The sequence below is a fragment of the Acanthochromis polyacanthus genome, chromosome 7, assembly GCF_021347895.1.
Source record: "Acanthochromis polyacanthus isolate Apoly-LR-REF ecotype Palm Island chromosome 7, KAUST_Apoly_ChrSc, whole genome shotgun sequence".
NCBI lineage: Eukaryota > Metazoa > Chordata > Actinopteri > Pomacentridae > Acanthochromis > Acanthochromis polyacanthus.
In genome coordinates this window covers 14025368-14053214 of record NC_067119.1, presented here as the reverse complement: position 1 = coordinate 14053214, position 27847 = coordinate 14025368, and the positions used below count along the sequence as shown (strand labels likewise).

The 27847-nt window shown below is 40.2% G+C and overlaps 1 protein-coding gene across 2 annotated transcripts in view; it reads right to left on the bottom strand.

Moving 5' to 3' along the window:
• Positions 1 to 27847, bottom strand: part of commd10 (COMM domain containing 10) — a 57516-nt gene that overhangs the window by 8428 nt on the left and 21241 nt on the right. The window contains exon 6 of one of the 2 annotated variants that reach the window (XM_051950430.1): positions 24986 to 25016. The exons of the other annotated variant lie outside the window; for it this stretch is intronic. Coding sequence (XP_051806390.1) covers positions 24986 to 25016 — 31 coding nt within the window. The remainder of the gene's footprint in view (positions 1 to 24985; positions 25017 to 27847) is intronic. 2 annotated transcript variants of the gene reach the window in all.

Below are 27847 nucleotides of genomic sequence, written 5' to 3'. Positions count from 1 at the left end.
AGAGGCAGAAAGAAGGATGGAATACACAGGAGGCTGAGCTGCTGGATTTTGGCAAGTCTTTATCCCTCCTACTCTCGGCACATACACTCTTCTTTTGTTTTATTTATTTTTTGGCTTCACCCCACGTCCGCAACATGATAAACAAATAAAAAAAATCTACCATCCTTGCTGTTACATTCTTATGCTGCCATGAAGTACATACAGTACATCTTTAGAAAAAAAAATAAAGACTGAGTGACCATCTTCCTATTTGGTCTAACATCTTGCCTGCATGCCTGACCTTTCCATCTCTCTGTGGCCGGTCGGCTTACAGCTACGATTCTATACACTACTGTTTGCCAGTAAGCTAACAATACACTCATGTCTGCCAACCTGTCTGCCTCTCCTCTGCTCTGTCTTTGTGCCAGACGACATTCACAAGCTTCCTCTGGCTGTTTAAGGTGCATTCTATCATCTTGCTGAAGAATGATCAGCAGGAGTTTTTGAAGGAGGACATGGTTGTCTTTTGCTGTGTGCATGCAGAAGCTGTATCCAAAAACAGGTAAGTATGTGAAATGAACCGCCGTCCCATCATTAGTGACATTCTTTCATTTGGCAGTAACATTTCAGAAATACAGTAAGATTAAAATGGTTTTCATAACTCAAATCATTAGTTTTTCTGCATGCCAGTAAAGCTAACAACCATAAAAAACAGACATCTGTAGCTTCAATGTAAAAAAGAGCAACTCAGTGTGATATGAATCAAACGTGGGAATGCTATGCATATATAAGAGTGTGTTTGGTGTACTTGAGGATGCCTGTGTTTTAGTGCACCTTTATTCAGTTGCATAGCAGTCTGTCACTAAAACCGACACTCAAACTAAGGCAGCTGCTCTGTCAACACAGTCTTTTAATGGCCCTATAAAGATTTTTGCTGTGATGCAGCGCTACAGGTGTGCCGCCTCCTCTTTTATGTTGTGAGTGGTTCTGTCCATCTGGCTATACCTCTTTAACATTTCTGAGGTCTGACTAGTTCACAGCCTCCTGGCTCACAATTGAGAAGGAGGAACTCCAGCGGGGAATTAAACAGACAGTTCAAAGGTTCAGCTGAGGAGAAAAACAAATATCAATTTGGCTAAAGCATTATGCTGCGTTGATTAATAGCGTTTTACTGATTATGGCACACTAATCAAACAAAATGTAATATATCAGAAATCTAATATGTTCTCTAACTGCATTCTCCAAAAAGAAGGGGGTGGCATAATAAGCCAATTACGGTATGCCTGACTATTGACCCTTGAAACTTTGAAAATGTCACAATCTATTAGTAATAGCATTTCTCAGACTCAGGCAAGCTGCAGGGTATTCCCTAAGTCAGTTAGCTGACATGCTATCGTAAGTGTGTATATTCAGCAAAATGTATTAGTATTTAGATTGCATTTAGTGTAAAACATGAATCATTTCCGAGTGGTCACTAGTGGGTGTAATGAAACATCTTCGAAGTTTCATTCCCTGAACTTGGGAGTGCGTTTACAACATCAGCTGTGATCTCACATGCTTTCTCAAAAGTCAAACACTTCACAGAGTGTGAAAGGTGAAGAGGTTTATCATACAAGACATAGTTTACTTTCACAGTTACGTTAGGCAAACCCCTAAAAAGTGTGTTGCTAAATATCAAAATGAAGTTAAATTTATAGAAAAGCATACTTATTCATATTTAAACAGTGTTTTCAAATGTTCTTACTTTTCATGAAGTTCTGTCAGCCTTTGTGTCAGATTGAGCTTCAAGGACGTACTTACAATGTCAGTTTAGTTTGCCAATGCTCTTCAGCAGCACTTTGGTAAGTATTGCAATTTAACTTTTGATTTAACCTCCTTTCTTAACATTTCCTGCTGCCATCTTTTTTGCTTGTGACTCCTCACAGTTTGCAGCAACTGACAAAATCTAAAGAGTCTGAAAATTTAATGAAAAACTAAAATTTATAGCCTGACAAACTTCATGTGATGATGATCATCTGAAAGGATCAGAAGCCTCAGTGGAGCTCTGTGGAGTTTGTTGGAGATTGTTTATACATTCCCAGACTACCTTCCAACTGTTCAGAGAAGAGGAATGTGCTTGCTGCATTTAACTTTAAGTGTTGGAGGAAAAAAAAGAGTAGTAGGAACGGCGAAGAGTGCTTCAATCTAGAGAAAGCGACTCCAACTCAAAAAAGTGACCTTTTCAGTGTCTTCAGAGACTTCAGGCAGTAAAGAAACTGCCTCTTCAACAGCAGTTTTACATATAATTAGCATAATGTAAAGACCTTTTTGATTTTATTCAATCGTTTTATTGATGTTTCAGGTATATATCCACTGCGCTACTGTGATGTTTGCAATTACGCAGTGCCTGATTAACTTGTCGCATCACCTTCACTACAGCATATTGGTGTTCTTTTAGCGAATAAAATATACCACCAAACTATAAAATGGGAACTAAATCTAAATGGTAATTTTCGGCAGCTTTGAACTTTTCATGTAATTACCTACAGCAGCTCTCAATTTTCAACTTGTCTGACAGGCAAACACGAAAATGCTATGTGCCAGTCAACAACAAACACAAATCAATAGTTCAGAAATGTGCCAAGTTTAATCTTCCCATGACCCTTTGAGACCAGAGTCATTCAGAAAGTAGAAGCCACACATGTCCTGTGCATAGAGATGCTGAAAGGGAGGCACCATAAACCGGTATCCACTCCAAAACACGGCCCTGTAGTCATCACACAGTGACAGACACAGAACCTCAAAATGTCAGCCATTCAACTAAAAGCCCGTCGACTGCAACAAATAAGAGCTGTCAGAGCCAAACACTGGAAACTGTCAATCACCACCGGTATTCATAACAGAAATGAGAGCAAGCAGATATGTGCTCACATACAGAGAAGAGAAGAGAAGAGAAGAGAAGAGAAGAGAAGAGAAGAGAAGAGAAGAGAAGAGAAGAGAAGAGAAGAGAAGAGAAGAGAAGAGAAGAGAAGAGAAGAGAAGAGAAGAGAAGAGAAGTTTTCCAAACCTCTGTCAGACTTAAGACATTCAACAGATGACATGAGGGAAAACCCATCCTCAAGAGGCCTCCCAAAAACATGTAAAAGGCCCAACATGTCACTCAGACTTTCTCATTTCTGTGATTTGGAGAAAACACCTAGCGAAGAACTGGCGAAGAACGTTCCATCAGTCAGAATATTTCATACCTCTTAACGCTTTCTTCCTTTTTCAACTGTCCCTTTGATAAAACTCTCATTCTATCTAAACTGAAAACCACAGGGAGTAACTAATAGCATAGAAGAGTGGATCATATGCTGCTGTGCCAGGGGAGACAGTGGGAACTTTGACATCAAAAGAAAAACAAGGCAGACAAAAAAAACAAAAAAAAAAAAAAACAAACTAAGGGTTTTGCTTTGCGGTGTGTGGAGACGGGAGCTAGGATGAGGCAGCAGGACACAAAAGGACCTAGCCATCCCTCCTAGAACACAAACAAAACGCTACGATGTACACTGATGGGCTCATATATATACACAAGCTTGGTTATGTACAAAGGCTCACCTACACAACAACACAAACAACAATCATACACAAATATAGGAGGAAGCAACACAAGCACGGTTAAGAATATTCACATATGAAAACCCACATTTGCACTTGAGTTTGCATACACACCAACACATGGTTTTCATGAACGGATTATAATGTGGACGCAGTTTAACACTATTAATAATGTATACATAGCTGCTGCTACTATAATTGTTGCATACAAAACAAATCATCAATGTTTACGTCGTTTTAGTCCAATTTCCACTCATTAAGAAGATGGACAATTCAACTATTTATTTGTTACTTTAAACAAACATTGCATTATTGCAACCACTGCAAATGTTCATTTCAAGTACAAGCACATTTGGTAAGGCAAAATAAGGCTCAAAACGTTGTTAAATCTCAACATAGAGACAACATGGAAGCAACTTGTAACTTTGCACAGACACGGACCGCAAGTTTTGTGGTCCGTTCCACAGTCCGCATTACCATTTTGTCATGTCAAAAACAGCAAAAAAAAAAAACAAAAACCCAGAACCTTGGTTAGAGTGCTTGCCGCATATTAAATTCCATTGATGTTGGAGGACTCAAGACTTGGTGAAATGCAAAGAAAGTTCGATTTTTTAGTAGGGAATATAGATACATTCATGTACACTTTAGGAACTTACTGGGGTTTCAATACGATTCTTATTTGAACATTTTGCACCTTTTCCCCTCCATTTTTAGAGGCCAGTGATTAAAAATTCAGCCCTTGCTGGAGCCATTTAATCACTTAGAAATGCTGGAAACTATTTTGTCTCACCAAAATTAATGGCTGTGTGAGTTCTGGAGATACTGAACCCTTAAAATGGCATCCCAGACACCACATTTTTTTGAGGAAGAAGGTTTGAAAATACATCAAACACTCAAAATTCAGCAAAACTATTTTATAGAATTGAATTTTTGGTCCTGAATAACACATTTTTGACACATGGACTCGCCCTTTAGCTAACTAATTCAATCAGTTATCACTTACTTATATGTAACAATTTCAAGTGTGTATTAAGTACCTTTAGCTATTTCACACATTCATCCATCACTTTTAGTTGCTTCTAACTATTCGGACTATTTACCCATTACCTTCAGCAACAACTCTGACTATTCTGTTGAACTGCTAACTAGTTTCCAGGCATGTTAATGTGGTCTACTTGACTCAAAGGTATGCAGCTGGTTATTGTAAATTTACAAGCTCATTAGCTGAGCTTTCCACATATCCTCTATTAGTAATCAATTCACAAACACACAAGTCTGCAGACCCACAGAGGTACATCACCGCTTGTCTGTGACCTCCCTTCTGCCACACACATACAAACCGTGTGGTTTCACAATCACTGCCCTCAGGCTGCAATAGCATGAGGTGAGGCTCTGCTTCCTGTTAAGGTAATTTCTGTCTCCCTATCCTCCTCTCATTTTTTCCCCATCTCTTGTTGGCAAGAAACATCATCCTCTCTTGATGTATTCCTTTTCTTTATCTCTCTGTAACTTCATCTCAGCTCCCGTCTCCCCTTGCATTAAGAGACGCATTGTTATAAACAGAACATCAGTGAGCTGTCCATCCGTAGCTCGGCTGTGGACTGACATTTATTAAGAGTCAGCTTTGCCTCCAGTCTCCCATCCTCTCTCTCTGCATCCCCACATGAATACAGAGAACCAATTAGAGGAAGAACAGGGCATATGTCTACATACTCGCAGAAGCTAGGCCACAAACACAAACAAATACCCAAACAGAGAGAGCAGACAGATGGAGGGACGGATATAAACAGGAGCAGAGGAGAGGAGAGGAGTTTGAATAAATCTCACAAATGTTTAAGCTACTGAAAAGGAGAAGAAATGGGAACATTACCTACAGCGCTAAATAGGTGCTGAAACAAAGGCAGGAAACAATAAGTACGAAGGAACAAAGGAGAGACTGACTTGCTAAATAACCACACAGCACCTTTATTCAAGACATTAAACACACTGAGACACCCCACACAACCAAATTGTGCAGCAAACTCATTCAGTAATGATGAGGCTTGACATTTACAATAAGCAGCATGAGGCACCTACTGGGACTAAACAAATAACATCCTCAGTGGTGGACTGAATAGGACGACGGATATTTTGCCTATTGGCTTTCTCTCTCGTGCATGAGGTCACCTGTCTGTCCAGTATGAGTGTGTGTGATCGTCCATTATTTGTTTGTGTGTGTGCCGTCGGCCCACCTCCCTAACTAGAACCCGCCACATCCTGTGTTGTGGTTGGAGACAATGGAACATGACTCGGCTTCCACCAGAGCGTACCGTTCCCACATCCGCCTCTTGAATCTTCACATGCTACGCAGCAAAGCACACTACAACAACAACATGAGAGACTTCTAGATGATGATGAGCTCCATGTGAGGGATCCATTCAGATATGAATCACTGCAAAGGAGACAGGAAGACAGAAATCTGGCACAAACACTGCTCTGTCTGTCTTAGTAATTAATTTTTGCTTTTCATAGACAGGCCTCCGTTTTGGAAAAGTTCCATGTTGATTTAAGACAGGATTGTTATTAATAGGGGTACAATGTTCGTATTGTATGTGGCATCTGGCCTACAGGACCACAGAAGGCAGCACGGGAAGTTTATTGCATGCACAAGGTAAGAGACTTCCAGAGTACGTCATTTGGAAGTCTCGTTATTTCGCCCTCAACAAGGGCAGATTATCAACAAACAAGCATTCTGTAGCAATTGATATTGAGAAAGGTAAGTCTCACTTCAGAGTAAAACTTCCTGCTTTGAAAAGGTTTATACGATCTGCACTCATGTACGGTTCACATCTTTACAAGGGTAATTATTGGGTTTGTAGTCACAGCCCATAAAAATATATGATCGTGGATCTTAAAAAAACCCACAAGACCCACAGTCCACTCACAGAGGTGTTTTCACTTAATACTTCTTTTCCTAAGATTCTATGGGCATGTACAAACTCTATGGGCATAAACAATCTGTATTGGAGGACAGTTATAATTAAAAATAAATTAAAAATAATTAAAAATAAACTTAAACAATAAAGAATTACAGCAAATATCTAAAACAAATACTACAAAGTACCCATTCCTTGCTATGAAAAAGCAATAACACCACTGGCAAAGCGAAAACTGCATTTAACTGAGCAATAATTCATGTAAATCATCATATCTGTACACTTCCAGCGGTGTCACGTTGAACTGTTTGATGTAAGAATGTTCTAGAGACATGTATGGATTATAGAGTATGATGAAAGTGGGTACAAAGGGACAAACAGACAAAGACAAAGAGTCAGACAGGCAGCCACAGTGGTGCTGAGTCTGGGAGAACAGCGTGACCTCTGCTAGGGGTCATTTGTCAGGTCATTAGGTTCCCCAGTTAATGAAATAAAAGAATAATAAAGAATTCCTCTATAATGCCCAGCACAGAGAGCGGCTGTTCGGTGTGGAGTGTCCTCTTTCACCCACCACTTCCCAACCTACACACACATGAAGACATGCATCGACACACACACACTCACACACACAAGCGCTCTTTTTCTCAGCTGTGTCTGTTCCTTACTTGTGCGCACACACACACACACACACACACAGCTGACAGTTTCTAGGTGGGCAAGGGTGGGATTTTCACACGCCTCACTCCCCAGAGCACATTCAGTACAGTACAGAGCATGGCAGCAGGACATGCACACAAAGGCTGGGATTGTCTGCACCCAGTGGGCCACTCAGTGAACTAGAATGACAAAAAACACACTGAAGCACGGATGAAGATACATGCACAGGCTCCCTTGGCATGCCTAAATAGACGGACACACACATACACATACTCACAGTAGATTTCTGAGAAGCAAAGGCCTACAGAGCAAACGCTTGGTCTTTATGGGGCCCTCAATGAGAACAAACACTTGGAGGCAGAGAGTCATTATCTGATGAAATGACGTCTTGGCTAAATAACTGACTGACGCCTTTGAAAAGTTGGAGTACTAAGTAACTCAATAACTTCACTACAGTAAACTCAGAAACTCACTCTTGGGTAAACTGAGGCATGGAAGCTTTGGGTTGCATTTGGTTTGAAGCTCAACAAACTCAGCAGCAAACAGAACCACTACCATGTACAGAAATATTATTCTGATAAACATTCAGTCAAGCTTTAGCTAAATTAACGCAGTTTGACACAAGTTCGGCTGTTCCACTTTGATGGCCCTCCTGCAGAGTCATAAAGGGATTTTTTTTTGTACAATTTCAGCAGTTAATTCATATATAATAGTCAAGGCCATGAGGGATTTAGAGACTTAACAGAAATAAACATTTGAATGTCACTTACTGCTCCCTGAATAAAAGATTCTGCCTTCCTTATTTTATTAAGCGTGGCAGTAATCTTAGACATGGATCGTTTCTTTCAGGACTGGCAGTGCTTTGCTGAAAGGAATATAGACAACGAACAAAAAGTAGAGGGGGCAAAAGAGGCACTTATTCTTCCAACAGTGTTAATTGCTGTATTTTTTACCAATGTGAAACCACTGTAGCTTTAAGTGTGTGATTCGTGCAGTATGTTGTAGAATCAGGATTCTGTTTTTTTTTCTTTTCACACAGAGTACATTCAAGGTCTTTTTCTCGTTCTCATTCTCTCCTTGTCTTGCTCTCGCCTCTCTCAGTTGTTGAATCTTATAACCCATAGCCTTTGCTAAGTAGGTTCTCCTCTGCCCTGGCTCTGTGTATAGGGGCGCAGCTCTTCAGCAAACGAAGCACAATGGCATTAAATTTGAAGACATCAGTGGGCAAAGTGGTTACAGATCAGGAAAAAAACACACTAAACATACTGTTGGAATGAATTAAAAACAGCAAAATTGCATTTACAAACATATAGACTAGCTGTCACTGGTTCGACTGTCACTTATCCAAGACAGAAAATTGGTATCACCCTGAAAAGACTCACAATAACATATGCAACACAATAAGGCATGAATCTGTTAAAATACGAGAAAGTACAAAAACAGTAAACGACTGCAGCTAGCCCAACAGTAAATTAACACCTAGAATTCTGCACAGGCAACACATTAGCCTCAGACAGCTGGCACAATGACGAGCTTAAATTGTCTTGTGCTAAACTAATCCTTCAACTACTTCAATAGTTGAATATATTGATTTTTGAAAGGAATAATCGGCTCTTCAGATTATGAATTACTCAATCACTCCTATGTAGCTGTCGGCTTTTAAATTTAGATAGAGGCCGTTGTAGACATGTGCTAACTAACAAAAAAGAAAGTAAAAAGGCTTGTTGTGTATTTTTAATACTCATATGTGCGTGCTGATGTGAACTGCTCCTACAGCACTGCAGCTTCTGATACCCAGCTTCATTATATTATATTGAAAAGCTGCAGCTAGAAGATGTATGCAGCAGGCTCCCATTCAACTCCAAACAACAGGTCCACACTGTTAAAGAGACCAACAGAGTCAGTACAAGGTACATGGATATTTTTTGGTGATCCACCAAGAACAAGTAGAGTAGCTACATGTGATGCTCCAGCAAGGGTATTTTAGGCAAAACATGGTATATCAATACATCTGGATGGCTTGAAAAAAAATAAACTTAAACTACACGTGTTGGTTTTATCTGAAATCTTCTGACTAACTCTGGAGTGGAACTACAAAGCTATCTTCTTCATTGCAATAACTCCAATTGTAGTATTCATCACTGTGCAGATGGCACATTTACCTAGTTAAAGATGCAATATGTCAAATCTGGCTGACATGTTTTGAAATTGTTCTAACTATTGGGTTAACATAATACCAATAGATAAAAAGTAAACTAAAATAATTATTGTAATCATCAACACCGGATCCTGTGCGAAATTATATAGTGGAAGATTTTCACTTTGTCTTCTAGATTTTTGTGTTCTGACTTGACTGAAATTAACTAAACATTTACTTAAATGAACCAAAGCTGTAGCTTGTGGGTAGAAAAGTGCAAAGTGGATTTAACACCAAGATAAATACAGGCTATAAGAGACATTTGTCAGCTTGTGATGAAGCTATGGGTTTCTCTTAGTCTCCATATCAATGCATACTAAACCAACCACCAAAGTCAGTAAAGCATGCTCAGTGCTTCCTCACAGGGTGAGTGTCAGGCTACAATATTAAGGACAAGTCTGGCTCACATCTTGCAAAGGGCGTGCACTCGTGGTGCTTCAGAGGCAGCATGGTAACATCTGTGCTCCTCTGTGAGCTGGCGATGACTGGGGCTACCGCATCACCGCCACATCTTTCATGCTGTAGCTTCTCACTGCTTGGCAGCTCAAACTTTAATCAAAAACAAAACACAAAAACATGCACGCGCACAACCAAATTTTGAGGGGTTAATGCACTGCAGCGCTCTTTGTGGTACCACTGACACTTGTGAACTTCTGTGACGAATGTTCCAATTCCTCTCCTCCCTCTCTGTACCCCGCTGGTCCAAACTTCACTCTGGTGAGGCACAGCCACATTATTATTCAACCACATGGGAATCTCGCCTTCCCTTCTCTGGGGAAATATGACAGCTCCCAAAACCCTCTATCCTTCTCTCTCCCTACTGTGGTCAGTGCTGAATAGAAACAGAGCCAGACTCTGATCGGTCTTCCAGTGCAGCTGCAATGCATCATCTGCCGTATGCTTCGGTGTTCATTTCTCCGCGGCCTTACAGCCTATAAGTCTAAACCAATATAAGGAATAAGTGCTTGTCTTGTTTATTTAATGCATTTGCAGTGCCTCATGTAAACACATATTTCGAATGCCTAAAACTTTTTGCCAAAGATCAACAATTCAAACTTTTAACTTTTCCTGAAAAACATCACAATGTAAGTTTCAGCGTGCAGATTTTATTTGACTTTTTTGCTTGGTCATTTTCTCCTCTTGATAACTGTGCTTATATCCAACTTCATGTATCAGCCTGGTTCTGTTACAGCTCCAGCCAGCATCGCCCAAAGCTGAGCCAAAGGCAGCAAGAAGAAACTGACATCCACTATGCCATGTACAAAACAGTTGGTAAATTTTTAATAAGTGAATCTGGGGCACTTTCTTCATTTTGTAGAAGACTCAGAGATACTTATTGATGTTTCACATCAAAACATCCCAAACCACTTTATAACTTTATTCTGCACTTTCTATTGCAGTACAGTTTAATTCTGTGCCTGATACTTACAATATCTTGTCGCAAGATTCACACTTTGATGCCCAACATATGATGCATAACTGATAACTGCTCACAATAAAAGAAAATGCATACAAGAGGGTTTATGGAAGTCTGATTAAACCTCGCCATGTGGGATGAGGAAGGAAGCAGTGCAAGCCATTAAGCTTTGCCTACATCAAACCAGTCCCCCAACCACCTAAGCTTGACAATCTTAATCTGACAAACTGGTGCAGTTCATGACTATTTCATTGATGTATGAACTCGAAACTTGTAACAAAAGCCTCAAGCGAGTCTTTAAATCCAAGCACACCCTTAAAGACTCATCTGAGAAAAGGCTCAGACATCTTTTCATCATCTTAAGAGGAATCCTGAGGTTTCAACCCCTGCAGTGAATTTGTGTAATGTGAGCGGCACAGCGCAAGAAAAAAAAAAGGATACACCTCACTCCCACCTCCGAACCTCCCACTTGTATTTCACACGCTTTAAGTTCATTTTCACTTGTTTCTCCCAAAACTCTCACCACATTTAAGCTCCTACCATGTACTTTACTTACTCGTGCTGTTTTATTACTGTGGAGCCTATGAATATAGGATTGGCAAAAAGTTGTTCATTGATAGGAAGTTGCTCCAGATAAGAAGTCAGCTTAATGTCAGCTTAACATGAGCGTAATCTTACCTTTCAACATCAGGTAGTGTCTGTGAAAGGCAAGGAAGATAAAAGAACAACAGCCTGTCTCCACCTGACCTCCTTTTCCATATTTCTGCAACAAAGTGACTCACAAATGACAAACAAGAGTATCTGAATGTTTAACACTGGGGGAAAAAAGACAAAAACAGAACAAGGAAGAGGATGGGAAAAGAAACAAGAGATGGGAGAGGAAATCGAGGGGGGAGGACAGAGAGAAGGTGAAAGATGAGCAATTTCATTTTGATTGTGAAGCAAGAGAAAGAAGTTAATCCATTTCATAGTCACCCACCACCCCACACTTCACATGTGGTCTGTGGGAGTGGCAGGGGCTGGGCTGGCCTAGATACATGCAAAATGAATAAAGCCATAATATCCTTTGATACAAGTCTTTGAAACATGTTCAGCTTCAAGCAGCATCTGTTCCTACTTTTAATCTGGTTAGGGTGTTTCTCTAAAAACATCCAAGCATTATCGTCATCAGCAGGCGTTAAGGATAGGGGGATGTGACACGATCAATGGAGTGCACTAATTTAGTGGAAAATAATGTTAATAATCCCTGCTAATTCAATTTCTCAGTGTACATATTTAACTCCTTCAGGGATATAGGATGCACAGTGCAGCAATGGGGCAAGAACAAACAAACAAAATCAACACAATAATGTTGATTAATAATAAAGCAGTTGACTCGGGTGTATATCAGAGAGGGAAGAGGTTCGATATTTGGCTCAAACTGTGCTCTCTATCTCCAACAATCTCTCCTATGTGGCCTATTTAGCCTGACTAACATCCAGCATCTGAAAAGGACCAGATCTCAAAGTAAGCGAAGCCTCTCCCCGTGCTAGTCATTACCATGTTTGTTTATCTACTGCTCGCTCCCTCAGAGAAACACCCAGCCTTGTTAAAGAGGGAGAAGAAAGCTTTAAAAGTGGAAATAAGGCATACATTTGAGCCCGGTCCCAGGACGACCAGCAGCACCGAGCTATTTCCATAATGGTAGCTTAACAGGAGCTAGCCGGCCGAGCGAGGGGCACGTCGTCCTCATTAAGGCACTCGCTCAGGAACAGATTAGCGCTTCATTAACATACAGAGAGAAGCGGGGGAAATTACCACTCTCCATTTCACAGTCTGAAAGGCAGGCAAAGACCAGAGTTAGAGATAAGTGGCGAGGAAAAGATGGACTCAATTTGGGGAAAGATAAAAATCGATGTACGGTAGAAAATTTGCTATTAAGGCATCCTGAATGTCTCAGACCATGGAAGTGCAAGAAATGTTCATGGATGTCATGCTACACCGATATTTCTTTCATTCTTTGTCAATCTCTCTTTCATTCTCTCTTTTTAACACCTCTGTCACCATTGCTCATCAGAAAGAGGCCTACTTGGGCATCATTATATTAGTTAGAAGAGAATGAGAGGGGCTGTCTCGACCTGTAGTAGTCATTTTTCCCCCTAATATCCTAAGTCTCTGAATCACCCACATCAACAAATCCAGACTTCCCTCCCCTAATTAGCCCGATGCTAAAGGGAAAGGAAACTCAGCAGGACAGTGTGTGGAATAATGAACCAGCGTCTAAAGAACTCAACCTGCTGGCAGGGCAGGTCATACTAAAGCTATGAATCTAAAATTTTATTTCTAATAAGCTCTTTAAACTATACCCAACCAACAATGCATTCATGAAAGCGATTTGATGTTAATTTAGGGTTGGAAACATGCGGGCCGTGACATGGTAGCAACACTTTCTTTGTCTGTTTAGATTAAAAAGCCAGAAAGTCAAGAGGTACCTTTTGGAGAAAAGATTAATTAGCTTTCATACAGCAGTGAATTAGTTTTTTTAAAGGACTAAAATCATCAAACAAAACCTCTGAGAAAACAGCGATTAGGAATTTTCAAGCTAATTCTTCAAATGTGTGTGGGCAATCTGTGCAACAATTTCCTGTGCTGCCCTTCACCTCATGTCCTAATCTTGAAGTGATAAATTCCACTGAAGTGTTTTTAACCTTTGGATTTAATGCACCTAATTAGCTAAACTACCTGTCATAAGAAAGCAGAAATATCCTGACCCCGACTTGAAAAACAAAACGGAACTTAAAGAAGTGTCTAATTAGGAAAACTACCTGCAAGAGGACATCTCCACAAAAGGGAAATGAACTTATCTAACCTCTAAGTTTGTCTTGTGACTTCTATAAACTTGTCCTGTTGGTATAACCCTCAAACAATATACTTTAACATTTATGAAATATTATGCCCACTTAACATGAGAGGGATCTGAACTCTGAACATATACCTGTGTGTATGGTATATGCAAGTATTTCGATTTTCGCTTTGCTCTAAAGCAGTCTGATCTGACAAAAAGAAGAAAGAACACCATAGGAAACCTAAATGATGACTTCTTTTCTTCCTTCTTTGTCCCTCTGCTGTGATTAAATATTTCACAGTAATTTCCCACCTAGTTATATATTGCATTGTCTTTTTTCCCTCTGTCTCACTGTTTGCTACAGACACGTTGTCTTTCTCTTTAATGGACTCTTGGGGGGAAGCTGATTATCTAAAGGTTACCAGGGTTATTATTACCTACACAGTCAGAGCCGACTTTGGCCAGGAGGCACTCAGACTGAACAATGTGCTCTGGCTAATGAGCTGTGCTTTACTGGATATTGAAAGAAGTCAAACCTCTGAACTTAAGCTTACCGAAGATACATAAGCCCATTGGAGACATATTGTACATTGCAGGATTTGTTTGGGCTCAAAGTTTTACTTTTTGTTCCTTGATATAAGTTCTATTTTAAAAACCAAAACTGAAAAGGTAAAACATGAGATAAAAATTTAAAAAAAATGTGCATTTCTACCTTTACTGGACTATGAGAGCTACAACAAACAAATCAAACCTGGGTCCTCCAAATCTGTGCATTAACCTCAAACTTTACTTCTTCTTCCCCAACACAACATGCCTTGTTCATTTCTCTCAAGTTTCCTATGTGTGCTTTACAGATTACAACTTATTCATTTTTATAAGTTAAAAATGCAACTGTGCAATTATCAAAAAAAATCATTAGAACTGCTGTCCCTCCAGAAGGTGCTTTACTTCTTCATTCATCTTATTTTTTCTGTACTGAATATAGAAATTTTGCCTTTAAAAGTGGCTCTCAATCTTGCAAATTCACACACACGGTGTTCACATTCTGCTGCTTCATCAGGACCCCCTTGACCTGACAAACTGGGTAGCCTTTAGCTACGCCTCCTCCACTGGCCCTTAGGGAACAGCCTTTTAAATTGGGAAAAACTTCTATACATTCATCAATGTAGAATACTGATGTGGGTGGCACCGATCCAAAGGACACCTTGTGTGCATCTCTTAAAGGCAACGTTTGATTTCCTGGGAATGATGACAGGTTACTCAGACATCAAAATTCCAAAATTAATGCAGAGTTACTGATGCGACACGCACCAATCCTACACCAACAACCTGTTAGAAAATGTCAAAATTCAGAGTAAACATTTTCAGTTCACACACAAATACAGCAAATCCAGAAAGCAAATCCATCTTTATACAGACCTGTTCTAACCTCCCAAACACAGCTGAACAGTATGTCAGCAGAACTACAGTCAGAATTAACTACTAAATGAGCCATACAGACAGGACCGCTGCTGGCAGTGAGAACAATGAACTACAGAAAAATGAGCTCAACCTGAGCCGTGAGGTTCATTCACAACCACCACTTGCGGTATATCTGAGGTGTCAGAGTGAGCCAGGCGTGCTGCTAGTTGAAGTGAAGCAGGACATCATGTTACTTGTAACCTTTGGCTGCATAATATCAAAGGAATAGTTGGACATTCTGGGACATGTGCTTTGGTGTCAGCAGCTTTAGCTCACGGTGCAACCATTTCTTTTATCCAAACAACAGTTACCAGGCAACCAGCAGCATTTCTGTTGGTTGCCGGCAACCAAACAATGACAACAAAGTGCTGTAAACATCAGTTATAGCAGAACACCCAAACTGTCATTTTAAATTTCTCTGTTTTTTGTATGAATGTTAACAAAGAAGACAAATATGACAAATAGAGCCTTAAAGTTACGTGTAAGGAAAGCAAGCTGTTTTTAAATGCTTCCAGTCTCTATGCTGTGTTCAGGCAGCTAATCAACCTTCCGGCCCTTGCTTCATATTTAGCCACACAGACCTGCAGCAGTATTGATCTCATCTGATCCTTGCTAGAACAGCAGTCATAGCTGAAGGAATTTCAAAATTATCATTCATTGACTTTCAAGTGAAATAGCATCATTATCTGGTCAACATGCTAATGCACAAATTAATGATTAGAAGCAGGTGTAATTTACACAAGTAGTCACTTATGTTTTTGATTTTTTTTAAAGTGTGGAGAGAAACTTGACACTCTGACCACAAATCTGTTTTGTAGCTGTTCAAAAGCGTTCAGTCACATCATGCTGTCTTTGTCAGCAGATGGAGTTCATGCAGTTGTCATGGAACTGAATTTAAAAAAAAAAATCTGACTAAAATTTAGTCTAATGTAAAAAAAAGGACATTGAAATATCAAACCATTTGCTGAGGAATTTCCTATGATATGATGAAAACTGACTATTTCCAATTTGAAACTGATATTATCAGCTTGATTACTTCATACATGTGTCACATAATGACAAGAATCAATACTGGAATAATGTTGAATCAGTATTGTGACAATGACTTAAAGCATTGCAAGGGTAACATAATTTCTGTCATTCAGAGTAACTCGCATGAAGAACAGAAGTCACATTATTTCTAATCATAGGCACAATATCAGGGTGCTTTAAAGAAATGCATTCCTGAAATAAAATCCAGCCCTGCAAAATAACATCACAGACCTAACTCATCCCAATGCAGTAGCCTAGATTCTTTTTCCCCTCTTTCAACATCTCACAGGGAAAAAAAGCAGATATGAAAGCTTTGATTGTACTTTATCCTTGAAGTGTGAAAAAGTAAACGAAGTGCAAGCGAAGACAGAGAAAAAGGGAGAAAAAAAGATGGAAAAGAAGCTTCAGGTGCCATCCAGATTCCACAGCCATCCTTTAGTCTTTCATGACCGAAATCAAAACATACCCAGTGTCTCTCGTCTTCATATGTCACCCCCTTTACTGCCTCTCCCTGCCCCAGCTCCTCCAGTCATACCATCAAACCATGTTTTTCAACCTGAAGCACACACATGCTCATGCCACTGATATATAAACACTCAACATACTGCCCCATCTATCTCCCTGCTACGTCGACATCCAACACGCCGATGACACAAATCCTACACTTCCTGTACGCTCACACATGCACCCTACACCGCACGCAACACCGCTCACGAGACAGGCATACATCCTCACCACCTTTGACCCCTTCTGTCTCCACGCTCAAATCGTGATGGCTTTCCGAAGTGTGAGAGACAGTGCAAACGTGGCCTCCTCAAAACGCTAAAGAGCTGTTTTTCAAGCCACGCTTTTCACCATCTCAGGTCAAATATGCTTTCTGCCGAAGGAAGCTCATAATCTCGCAAATTTTAGAAAGGTCTGTGAAAGGTTTTCTGATGTTTCGAGTCCAGGTTGCGTGCTGTCTCTCAAAAATGGATGACTTCTGTCGACTTAAGTGCCTCGCTGAAAATGCAATTCCGAGCTGGACCCATTTCTCTGCAGGGGTAAGGTTCTGTCGCGACTTTTAAACTCTTAGCGGTGCCTGTGTTAATAATAAACTTTATTCCATGTTACAGGTATATGAACCCAAACCTAGCTCTAATGCTACAGACGTCTAATTTGGGATATTCCAGATAACTCTGTGACTTTAAAACTGCATGAGCAACATGGCTGCTGGCAAGACTGAAGCATGCCTTCAGATAGAATTAACTAAGTTTCAAACCACTGGTGACAAAGATGAGCCCTTTAAAAGGTGGTGTGTGTGGGTAACCGTCTCCCTTTGAGGGCTTTTCCCATCTTTGCTGTGACTAAAAGGATTGTGGGGATTTTTTGACGTAATGGCAGAGAGAAAACTGCCTCGTTGGGAGCAACTGCCAAGATGAATTTTTTTAAACGTCCTCACCATCCCTACCCCACCCACCCTCCCTTCTTCTTCCTCCTCACGACCCTATCTCTTCATTCTGCTCTCCACACCAATGTGTCTATTTAGAGTCTTCAGAGCTTGGGCGTCTTATCGAGGTTTCCCAGGTCTACGGGCGAGGCTGAGGGAGAAGCTACTGTCAACCCCACTCTCTGCTATCAGCCCCCTGGCAGTCACAATGAGGCTGACATGCATACTCAAGCAAGTACATTCACCACACACACACGCACACACACAGGACTTTATCAACCCCAAACAAAAGTCTGGTTTAGACGAGAGCCATTTTCCACAGGGCTTCAGCAAAAAGAAAAATTGTGCTTAATGGACATAATTGTGAAAATGCTTTATGGAAAATGTCAAGAGAAACCAGACCGGTAAATAGAGACTGGGAGACGCTTACAACAACCTGACACTTTATTCAAATAAGATGCTGAACACATCTAAATCCTATCAAGACAGTGAAAGGAAATGCATATGAAGTGCATTATTGCCAAATTTGATTTTAAGAAACAATAAAGGATGATAGCATTGAGGTTCTCCTCCTGCTATCTCTCTCTATACGTCTTTGTTTCTCACTGTTACAGCAACAATGATGATAGCGCCTGTCTGTCACCAACTGTTTCAGAGGCATAAATGAAGAAATCGTTCCTCATATTTCATTCCTGTGTTTTTCTCAGCCAGTTCTCATGTTTGTCACTTTTGTGGGACACCTCATTGACAATTGAGTGTTTATTATTGTAGAGCGGTGAACTTAGAATATGTAATGAGAAAAAAAATGTTCAAAACATTCCTGCTCACTCAGATTTACGTAGCCTTGAGATAAGACCGGCAGGTAAGAAGGAGAGTCAAACCCAGAGAGAGTCGACATGAAAAGACATGCAGGCAGTTTTCTTCTTTGTCCATTGTTCTCTCAGGCTCTGCAGGTGAGATTATTAGACAAGCAGCGTGGAACAACCTCTGTCACATTTTTTGCTCACTGTGAGCCCATTTTCATTACAATGGAAACAGACAACGCATGGATAGAAGTAGACAGGACTGAAAATGGATTTTGGGCAATATGACACAGTTATGACGCCTTAAATTACGATTAAGAAAAAAGAAAAATGATTATGTATTTTACAAAAAAAGAAAAAGAAAACTGGAACCAACATGTAAAAACATTTTTCTGTCTCTTCCTATCTGGTCCTGCAGTGCAGCCGAAAGTCGCTGAATTTAGTTACATGAATATTTGTCGTAGATGAGTCTGAATTTATGCGCAGAACAATTTTGATTTTACAGACTTTGTAAGAGCGAGCAGTTTATTTTTGGTTATTTTTTTGATATGTAAATATAGTGTTTTCTATAAAATATCACAATTTTCAGGTAAAATGTGGTTATTTTCCTGATGAAACTTAACATCCCGCATGTTCAGTTCACAGACTTCAGAAATTATAAAATATGACAATTTTTTTGTTTGATACTTTCAAGCTCTGATAATGCTGTAATTTTGATGATTTTTTAAATTATGCCTTAAAATCCAGCTAGTGGGTGTTAGAGTTCAGAGGGTGAAACGATGACCCAGAAATCCTGTGAACAAAGACGAGCACACTGAAAAAATGCCTTACACGCTTGATGGAACCATCTTCTGCCATGCAATTCAAGTATGGATTTGTGTGCCAGTAAAAGTTGAGTGCTTTGGAAAGAGGAAAAGGAGAGTGTGCTGTAGCATGACAGACAAACACATTTCCGCATATTAAAATCACTACGAATGAGCTTTGGTTAGCAGAGGGCATCTAAATATGAACAGGCATGTCAGAAAATTCAGACAGGACCATCTATCTATATCTTACTGACATCAGGCATTCCTGGCTGAGAGGTTTTATCATTAACAGCTCCTAAGATAAAGAGACTTTAATATAAGTTTACATTTATATTTATAAGATGAGTGATATCATTTGAGACCTTCACAAGTCACTATACTTAAGTCTTTAAGTAATGTTAGATATATTACACGCCCCCTTGAGGAAACTTGTCCTCCTCATTTGACCCATCCAAACTAATTAGAAGCAGCAGGCACTCACAGCGGAGCACCCAGTGGCCAGATCCAGCTCCTTGGTCAAGGGCAACAGCAGGCACATTCCCAATATCTAACATTTTGGTGTGGAAGCAAAATGGCACACCCAGAGGGAACAAAAACAAATGCAAGAAAGCGAGATGCCTTTTTACAAAATGTCGTGCAAGAGGACATAGCTGCTTATGTTTTTTATTCTGTATGACCACCAAGCTCCAAAGTTGTCGCTACATGCTTTTTTTTTCACAGATCATAGATCATCTTCACACTGGCAGCTTGAAATAGCCATGCACTTTATATCTTTAAGATTACTTCCATGAGAAAAGTGAAGAAGGAAAAAATTGTTTCAAAAATGTGAGAAATATCACCTTGGAGATTTGGAGAGTGTGACATTTACCTCCGTTAACCTTTGTTTTTCTGTAGATTTCTTTCACAGCTGTGGGCAAAGTTAAATCCCCGCTGTTTTGTTTGCATGTCCAGCTTTCCTGATATACACACAAGCGGAGAGGATGGAAATCACCTGCAGGATAAATCAACTTATAACTCTCTACGGTAATGTTTGTGTAACAAATGCATATGTGCATTAGTACTTCTGCTTTTCTTCTTTGTTATCCGCACACACTTACATATATGTATGATGGGGCCAAAGCCTCTGAAACATAGACGTAGAAGACGCCTACATAAACAAGTGGGTTCTGACATTTGTACGAGACTTAGAACAATGAGGATTATTCCTCTACACCCACAACCACTGGCATGTTCTGGCCTATCTGACAAGCTGTCATCTCCTGCATTGTTCGCTCTGTGCTATTGCATAGTGACAAATGGTACGAACAAAACTGTGTAGGAGAATAGCACAGATTTAAGAAAAAAAAAAATCATACTACAGTAGATAATCTCTGCCATTGGCAATCATTTAAACAGCCAAGCTAAAGCCATGTGCACCGGATAAATCTACGCTGGTACAGCTATATCAAACACAGCGCTGAATGCATTATGTACAGCATCAGATATCTCAGATGGTAGTCCATCAACGGTCACATCAAATGTACATTGCTAATGCTAATGTTCAAAAGCAGTGCCAGCAGCTAGTGCCCCTCTTAAAACAATACGTTGGTTGTGTTCATGCGACAGTGTCAGTTGCATTTAGCTCTCAACAGCACAATATTCAAACTGGAAATGAATGCAACTTTCATGTTGCTGAACCACCACCAAGTAACAGCTGGAAGCCACTTGGAAGGTTTTAAAGTTGGTTTAAAATGGAGGGATATATTCAGATCACTGGGGGGAATTATGGCTTTCCAGCAGTGTGTGTGTGTGTGTGTGTGTGTGTGTGTGTGTGTGTGTGTGTGTGTGTGTGTGTGTGTGTGTGTGTGTGTGTGTGTGTGTGTGTGTGTGTGTGTGTGTGTGTGTGCATGTGTGCATTACTCATGTTGTGGGGACATAAATCTGTTTACACAGTCAGATAGTTGGGGATGTGCCTCTCTTTTGGGGACAAAAAGTAAGCCCCATAACATAAATCATTAAAGGCTGAAGAAACAGCTTGAAGATAAGGTTGGGTTAGGTTAAGTTTAAGGGTGGGGCATGGCTAGGCAAGTAATGGTTAGTATTAGGGTAAGTCCCAGGAAATGAATTTAAATCAATGTAATGTCCTTTGAAGTGGTAGAAACATGGCTGTGTGTGTGTGTGTGTGTGTATGCACTGCACATCTGTTTGCACATAATGCTTGTACAACTTAAGAGTGCATGCGAGTATATGCATGTGTATGCTTCTGTGTGTTTGCAACATCATTAGAGGAAGGTCAGTGTGACACGAGCAACACTGCTTCATAAATAATGTAAACAATACAGGAATTAGACTTTGTAATTATACCTCTCCACGGCACTATGGGTGCTGTTTGCATGTATGCATTTGTGTGCATCACGCGCACGTGTGTGTCTATGTGTGTGTGTGTACGTTTGTATAATCTCTAATTAGCTCCAAGAGAATAACAGTGGCTATTAAAATGTTGCATTAGTTAGAGCTGGGGATGGAGGAGGCAGCAGAGGGCTCAAAATGCCTCGGTTCATTAGAATTTCTTTGGTTTTGTATATGTGTGTTTCTGAATAAAGAAACCCACAAAAGGAATCTGTGGGAGACAGATAGAAAAGGGTGAGGGATAAAAAGAAAGAGAGACACCATTTGGAAATATGCATGCTCACAGGCTTATACTGTATTTGTATGAATGAGCACGAGTGAATGGCTCATGTTTATAAAGTGCGCTTGGCAGTGAGTCTATGTGAACGTTGCACTTGTAATCATATTCATCCCTGTCAGGTCAGCCACAGTTTACCCTGCCACTTTCAATCTAGCGGCTGTGACTTAGCCTTAAACAGCACATGCTATTTGGCTTCCAGTCTAATGACATTTAATGCTGACCGATGGGGACTGCATGTCTCTCCAATTAGGAGAAGCACTCCCCTGTATGGCAAACTGTTAGACTAACATCGACTCCACCGTGCAAATTTGGGGATGAATTATTGAAAAGGGCAAAGCTGAGCACCTTGATGAGGTTGGCACATTTGGCTGGCTGAATGGTCAAACTGACACAGCTTGAGGAAAGAGGAAAAAGGCCACCGCTATCTCAGCAGCTCAGAGTGTAGCTGGTTCGATGGCTTTGTCTGGGAGCTGGACCTTATCACACCAACTACGAGGCATTCACCCCTGAGACGACCTACATGACAGGAGTTACCATAGACCAATTTAACACCAAGATTCCAAAAGCTCTCCTCGTGGCAGTAACTTATCAGATTCCAAAATTAAAGATTTAGGTTTAACCATAATCTGAATGCAAAATGTGTAGTCACATTGCCCCTAGGAATTCTTGGGAGCTTAATGTCTAGTGAGTGGAAATGCATCTGGCAGACGGCTATTTTCTTTGGATGTTGACAGCCATCAGCAAATTAGTAAAGTTAAACAGTTCGAGAAAAAAGTGAACAAGCATTGAACTGTTCAGTAGACATAAAGGACGGTTTTGTATTGTGTCGACCTGTATGTCCGTCAACAACTCCAGTATCCTTCACACTGAAGCAACAATTCATTGCAACAATAGTTTGTTTGCGGTCTTACAAAATTCAAAATATGAATTGCTCTTAAAAAGATAGAAAGGAAAAAGTATTTTATTGTAAATGGGAGAATAAATCCTCATAGAATTGTTGTCACTATCATTTGTTTGAGATTTTTAGTGAATGTCACTTCATCACATTTAAAAAAAATCTGATAAATGCATTCAGATACACAAATGTCTTCACCCAGGTATTTTTCTAAAATTATATTGAATTAAAAAAAGAGTGCCCAAGATAAAGAAATAATTTTTAAAAACAGGGAAATCAATGACAGTAAATGCTTTGTATAAAGTTCAATGTCGCAGCACAGAAGCTGAAATTGATTTCAATATTCTCCAATATTGCAGCAAAGGGTAGCCCAGAAAAAAAACAATGTCGACTTCCTCAAAGAAATGTCAGCCGCTCTGTTGTGTTAGGTGCCCATCATGAAAGCAAAGGCAATCAATGTTACATAAGGACATCGAATACGTGTACTTTTTTCAATAACAGACACAGGAAAACAAAACGGCACTTTATCAGTCCATTCTAAAAAGTGTTTCTTGATTCTTCTCCATAGATATCTTCACATATTCACATCAAGTGCAATTGGGACGTGTGCTTAAATGTCTAAACCCAGCTGATTGAGATCTCATTTGCATTTCACTTTTTGTTATATTTCAAACGCTCTCTTACAATTCACTTGACAGCTGAATGGAAACATAGCTCCAGAGCCACCCAGATAACTAAACTGTTCAGTGCTGTTGCAGTTCCTGAATGTGTGCATAAACCGCTTTCATGTGTGAGTGTGAGCGAAATAAAGTGTGTGTTAGCCGCTCCCAAGTGCTGATTGAAGCTGCTGATGACAGAACGGTGGCACTGGATTCTTTTCTGTCATGCTCCCCAGGCCCCTGACCCACCTAATTGGTTTTCAGTGTTTAAAAGACCAAACCATCAAAGACGCATCTGTCATTTTGACTGCGTTCACTTTCAGATTCAGCTCTTTCTATTATTTATAACTGACAAGAAACTTTTCTGAAATACACTCTCAAATGTACAGACAAGAATCCAGACATGTCTGCTCACAGATACATTCTGTAAAGGACCACTCTTTGGCGATCATGTATTCACGCTTATGCTTTCTCTGCAAAAACACACACAGTGATATGGGCATACACACTCACACATAGTGTAAGTGCATTGAAAGTCAGTCAGCACGCCCTGACACAGCAAAGGGAATATATGACCAAAGGGGTTTATGTCAGTGTGTCTGTGTGTGAGTATTTGTGGATGTGTGTCTTCGAGAAAGGAAAATGGAGATGGACAGTGTGTGTTAGCATATGTATGTATTTCAGAGAGAAACACATTTTTTTGGAGTGTGTGTGCGTATGTGTGTGTCTACGTGTGTTCAAAGCTTTCATATCTTGCCTCAGACTCTGCCGAACTGTTCTGACAGTGTAGAAGTACAAACACTGATACAAGTTCTGTGGGAGTTTTGCTCCACACAATACAGAAAAGGCTCATGCTCATGATCAAAGTTGTAGAATAACCCAAGGAAACATCACTACATAATCCTAGCCATTAAAAATAGGCTCATAAATTCCTGTTAAACTTTGTTGCGCACGAAAATAAATGTCAAACACATAATGGACTTGGAGGCTTAAATGTTAAATTTAAATCACGCAAGTATTTGACACGAAGCTTAAAACAACAACAACAAAAAAACTGTTTCTGAGCTTTCAGTTGCCTCAGAATGACTTTTCCAGCTCCACAAATAGGCTAAACTTCAATAGCTTCTCACACAGTTAAACAAACAGCCTCCCATTCAGCCTCCTTCACATCAACATGTCAACTTACGTCTGAAGAAACAACTGAAACCACAACAAACAACAAGCTTTTCCTTCCTTCCATGCATGCATCTGCAGCCATCTTTCATCCCCTGAGCTTTGTTTTGACCGAACACATCCCTGCATCACCACCCAGCTAATCTGCACCTATCTGTCCTACGTTAGCATCAAGGCTACACCAGATAGCACAGGGGATTGAGTCAGGCTTTGATTCGTGGGGCCTTGATGCTGCAAAGATATCTGCTAATCTAAACTCGTTTTTTCTTGTTTGATGGGACTCCAGTCTGCAGACTGGCACTGCCAGATACAGCTCAAACCAAGAGAGAACCTGGTTCCACCTATTTCCACCCACACATGTTCAGCTGCACACTACAAAGATTGCAAACACACAGCTCTTTTATCTCGGGCTATGTTTCCTCTTTGGGATGCCAATCAAACATTCATAACTACTTGCTTTTGGACTTTCAACAACAACATCTTTCTCTACCTGCCTGTCTGTTTCCCTTTCTTCTTTACAATATTCTGAAAAAAAAAAAATCACAATATGAGTTTTGTCAATATTGCACAGAAGCCTCTCTTTCATTTTCCCTCTCTTTCCTACTGTGATAGTGATCCAAGCGATAAGCTTGCCTCTATTATTAGCAGTGTAATAGAGGGCTGTGGTTGTGAGGATCTGACAAGGAGATGATAACAAAAGTGCTTACTCCTCCGTTCTCCCCGCTCTTCTCCTATATCATTTAGAAAACAGTCGCAGTGCAGCAGCAGATCATGGCCGGCTAATGGCCTTAGAATATAACTGCTGCCACAGTAAGCAACACTTACCATTACTCAATTTACAGATAACATCATTAAAGTTGAGAATTTATTTGTTATTCCACTACTCCTCCATGCTCCAATAAATACTTGTAATCATACACAACAGCCAGATGCCAAATTAAGAAGTGTCATGAAAAATTCAACTTCAGCTGTGGAGGCCCAGAGTTGTTTTCAGGATTGAGCCTCCTATTATGGACTCGTAGCTACTTTGTTTGAATTTTCATACCTTGTGGTTTTGGCAGCTCTCAACCAAAATATGATCTCTATTCAGAGCAAATGCCCCTGGGAGTATTTCCAGACACATTTATCTTCTCTGCCTTATTACGATGTTTGGAGAAGCTCCAGATTTGACACCTGGTGACATCATGGAGTTGAGGAGTTGGGAGTCTAACTTTAGTGCTTTCAGGCACTGGGGGAGTGTGTTCGTCATGTTCCCAAACATAGACCAGATCACGTTTGAGTAGAGGAGTAAAATGTAGGAATAAAGTGAGTGAAGGGCAATCCCACTTCATTACAAATTGTGTCTTGGCTGTTTCTATAGGTTGTGACAACAAAAGTAAATGCTGAGCCCTCGTAACACAAAGTAATCCGTAAAATCAAGTCATAGAGGGCAAGAGCAGTCAGATGATTAGGCAGGCTAAAAATAAACAGTTTAGGTAGGTTATAGAAACCACTTCATCTGGGGGTAAGAGTAATGTGAGAGCATGTGAAATGCCTGTAGCAAACTCTTAATACGCAGGAAAACTGAGAATAAACAGCCAAAGCAACTACAATAAATCAAATTAATCTAAGCTGTGTTTTTGTAAAATGTGATTTATATTTTCAACAGACATGATTAGGAAACACTGCTACCATTCACCTCTGTTTACGCTTTCAAATACGCTTACATGAGGGTTTGTTTGAATAATTTCTGATGTGGCCACAACCATCTGACATCCATTTTCACTTGGTGAGTACAATGTTATTTCTACCATCAAAAACTACAAAAAATGAGATTCAAGTGGAATTGCCCTTTCAAGACACAAGACAAGATATCACAATGGAGTACTATAGCAGAGCAGAAACAGAATAAATGGTGACAAATTAACATCTCAGCAGATTCCAAAACATGCCATGGACCATCTTCCAGTTTGTGAAAATATGTGTGAAACCCTCCTGCTGAGAATGTGTGTTAGGGGTTTTTTGTCTCTTGTTAGGATTAGGAAAGGCACAAGACGCAGCAGAAAACAAGTTAGCACGAGCTTCTCCCTATAGACTGATGTGACGATGTAAATACTATAGTGCAAGTATGCCTGTGCTTGTACCGAGATGCGAATCAATAACATATGTGTTGTGTGTCATGTGTGCGTGTGCAGTGAGTTTGGATCTGACACCAGCAGTAACAGAAGCCAAAGCCTGGGTAGATTTCCACAGTGTATGCATTTGGAGCACAGTGGGTGACTGACAAGCCTTCAGAATAACAGAATAGTTTTCATGCCACCTGATGTGTGTATGCGTCTTCCTGAGTTTTCGGGTGTATATTTGTCTACTTACACATGCACCATTTTGGCTCAGTTTTTGTGTAATTTTACTTTAAAATGTATGCTTTTTCTGTCTATAAGTGTGTGCGTCTGCATTGTGTCTCGCAGTCTCAAGTGTGTGTATTCTGCCAAGCCTAAGAAGGTGACATATTGGAGCAGCTTCCTGTATCTATAATTCATAGCACAGGCTCTAAACAAAGAACAGAGTGTTCGGCTCCCATCAGACATGCTACAGGGGAACTGACACGGTTGCTAAAGCTGCAAACAAAATATATCTGGATAGCTTGGACCTGGAGCTAATAAGAGGTATTACAGAGTGTGATAACAGAAAAGAGCATAGAGACTGACAGGCAGGCTGACAGCCACATGTGGAAGCAGGGATACTATTTTCTTTCTGTCTCTTTTTCTCGCTGCCTTGATGGATTTTCTCTGACCCACATTATCAGGAAACAGACAGGCAGACATGTAAACAGGTTCGAATGTGACTCACTGAGCTGTCTATCCAGAAACAAAGGCTCTTTCAACACCATCCCATATTTCTTTTGTCGTGATGCACACCTGCAATCACCCCATGTTCACAAGGAGCACAATCATGCAATATTTAGAAACTCAAAATCCAATTATTATCTAGAGGACAGATGCAACATTTATACCTGTTGTGTGCTGAGGCTTGTTTTTCGAGCTACATAAGCAGCTGTCTGTCACATTAGTCAGGCTCTTCACCCATGTGTGCTAAAGGAAGCATCTTGCACCTTTTCTTTTAAGCATAAGGAGGGTTGATCAAAGACATGTTCATGCAAACAACAGAACAGCCAGACTACTGGAGCTCAAATGCTTAATATAACACAAAGACAGTGCAGTGTATAGTGCTGAAATAATCTGTGCATTAACTGATCTGTCCAGCAAAACTTCACAAGGATTTTCTGCTGTTACATGACACTGTTTAGCAAATATCTTTGGGTTGTGGATTGATGGTCAGACAGAAGGATTCAGATGATCATGGACCAAGCATATAAA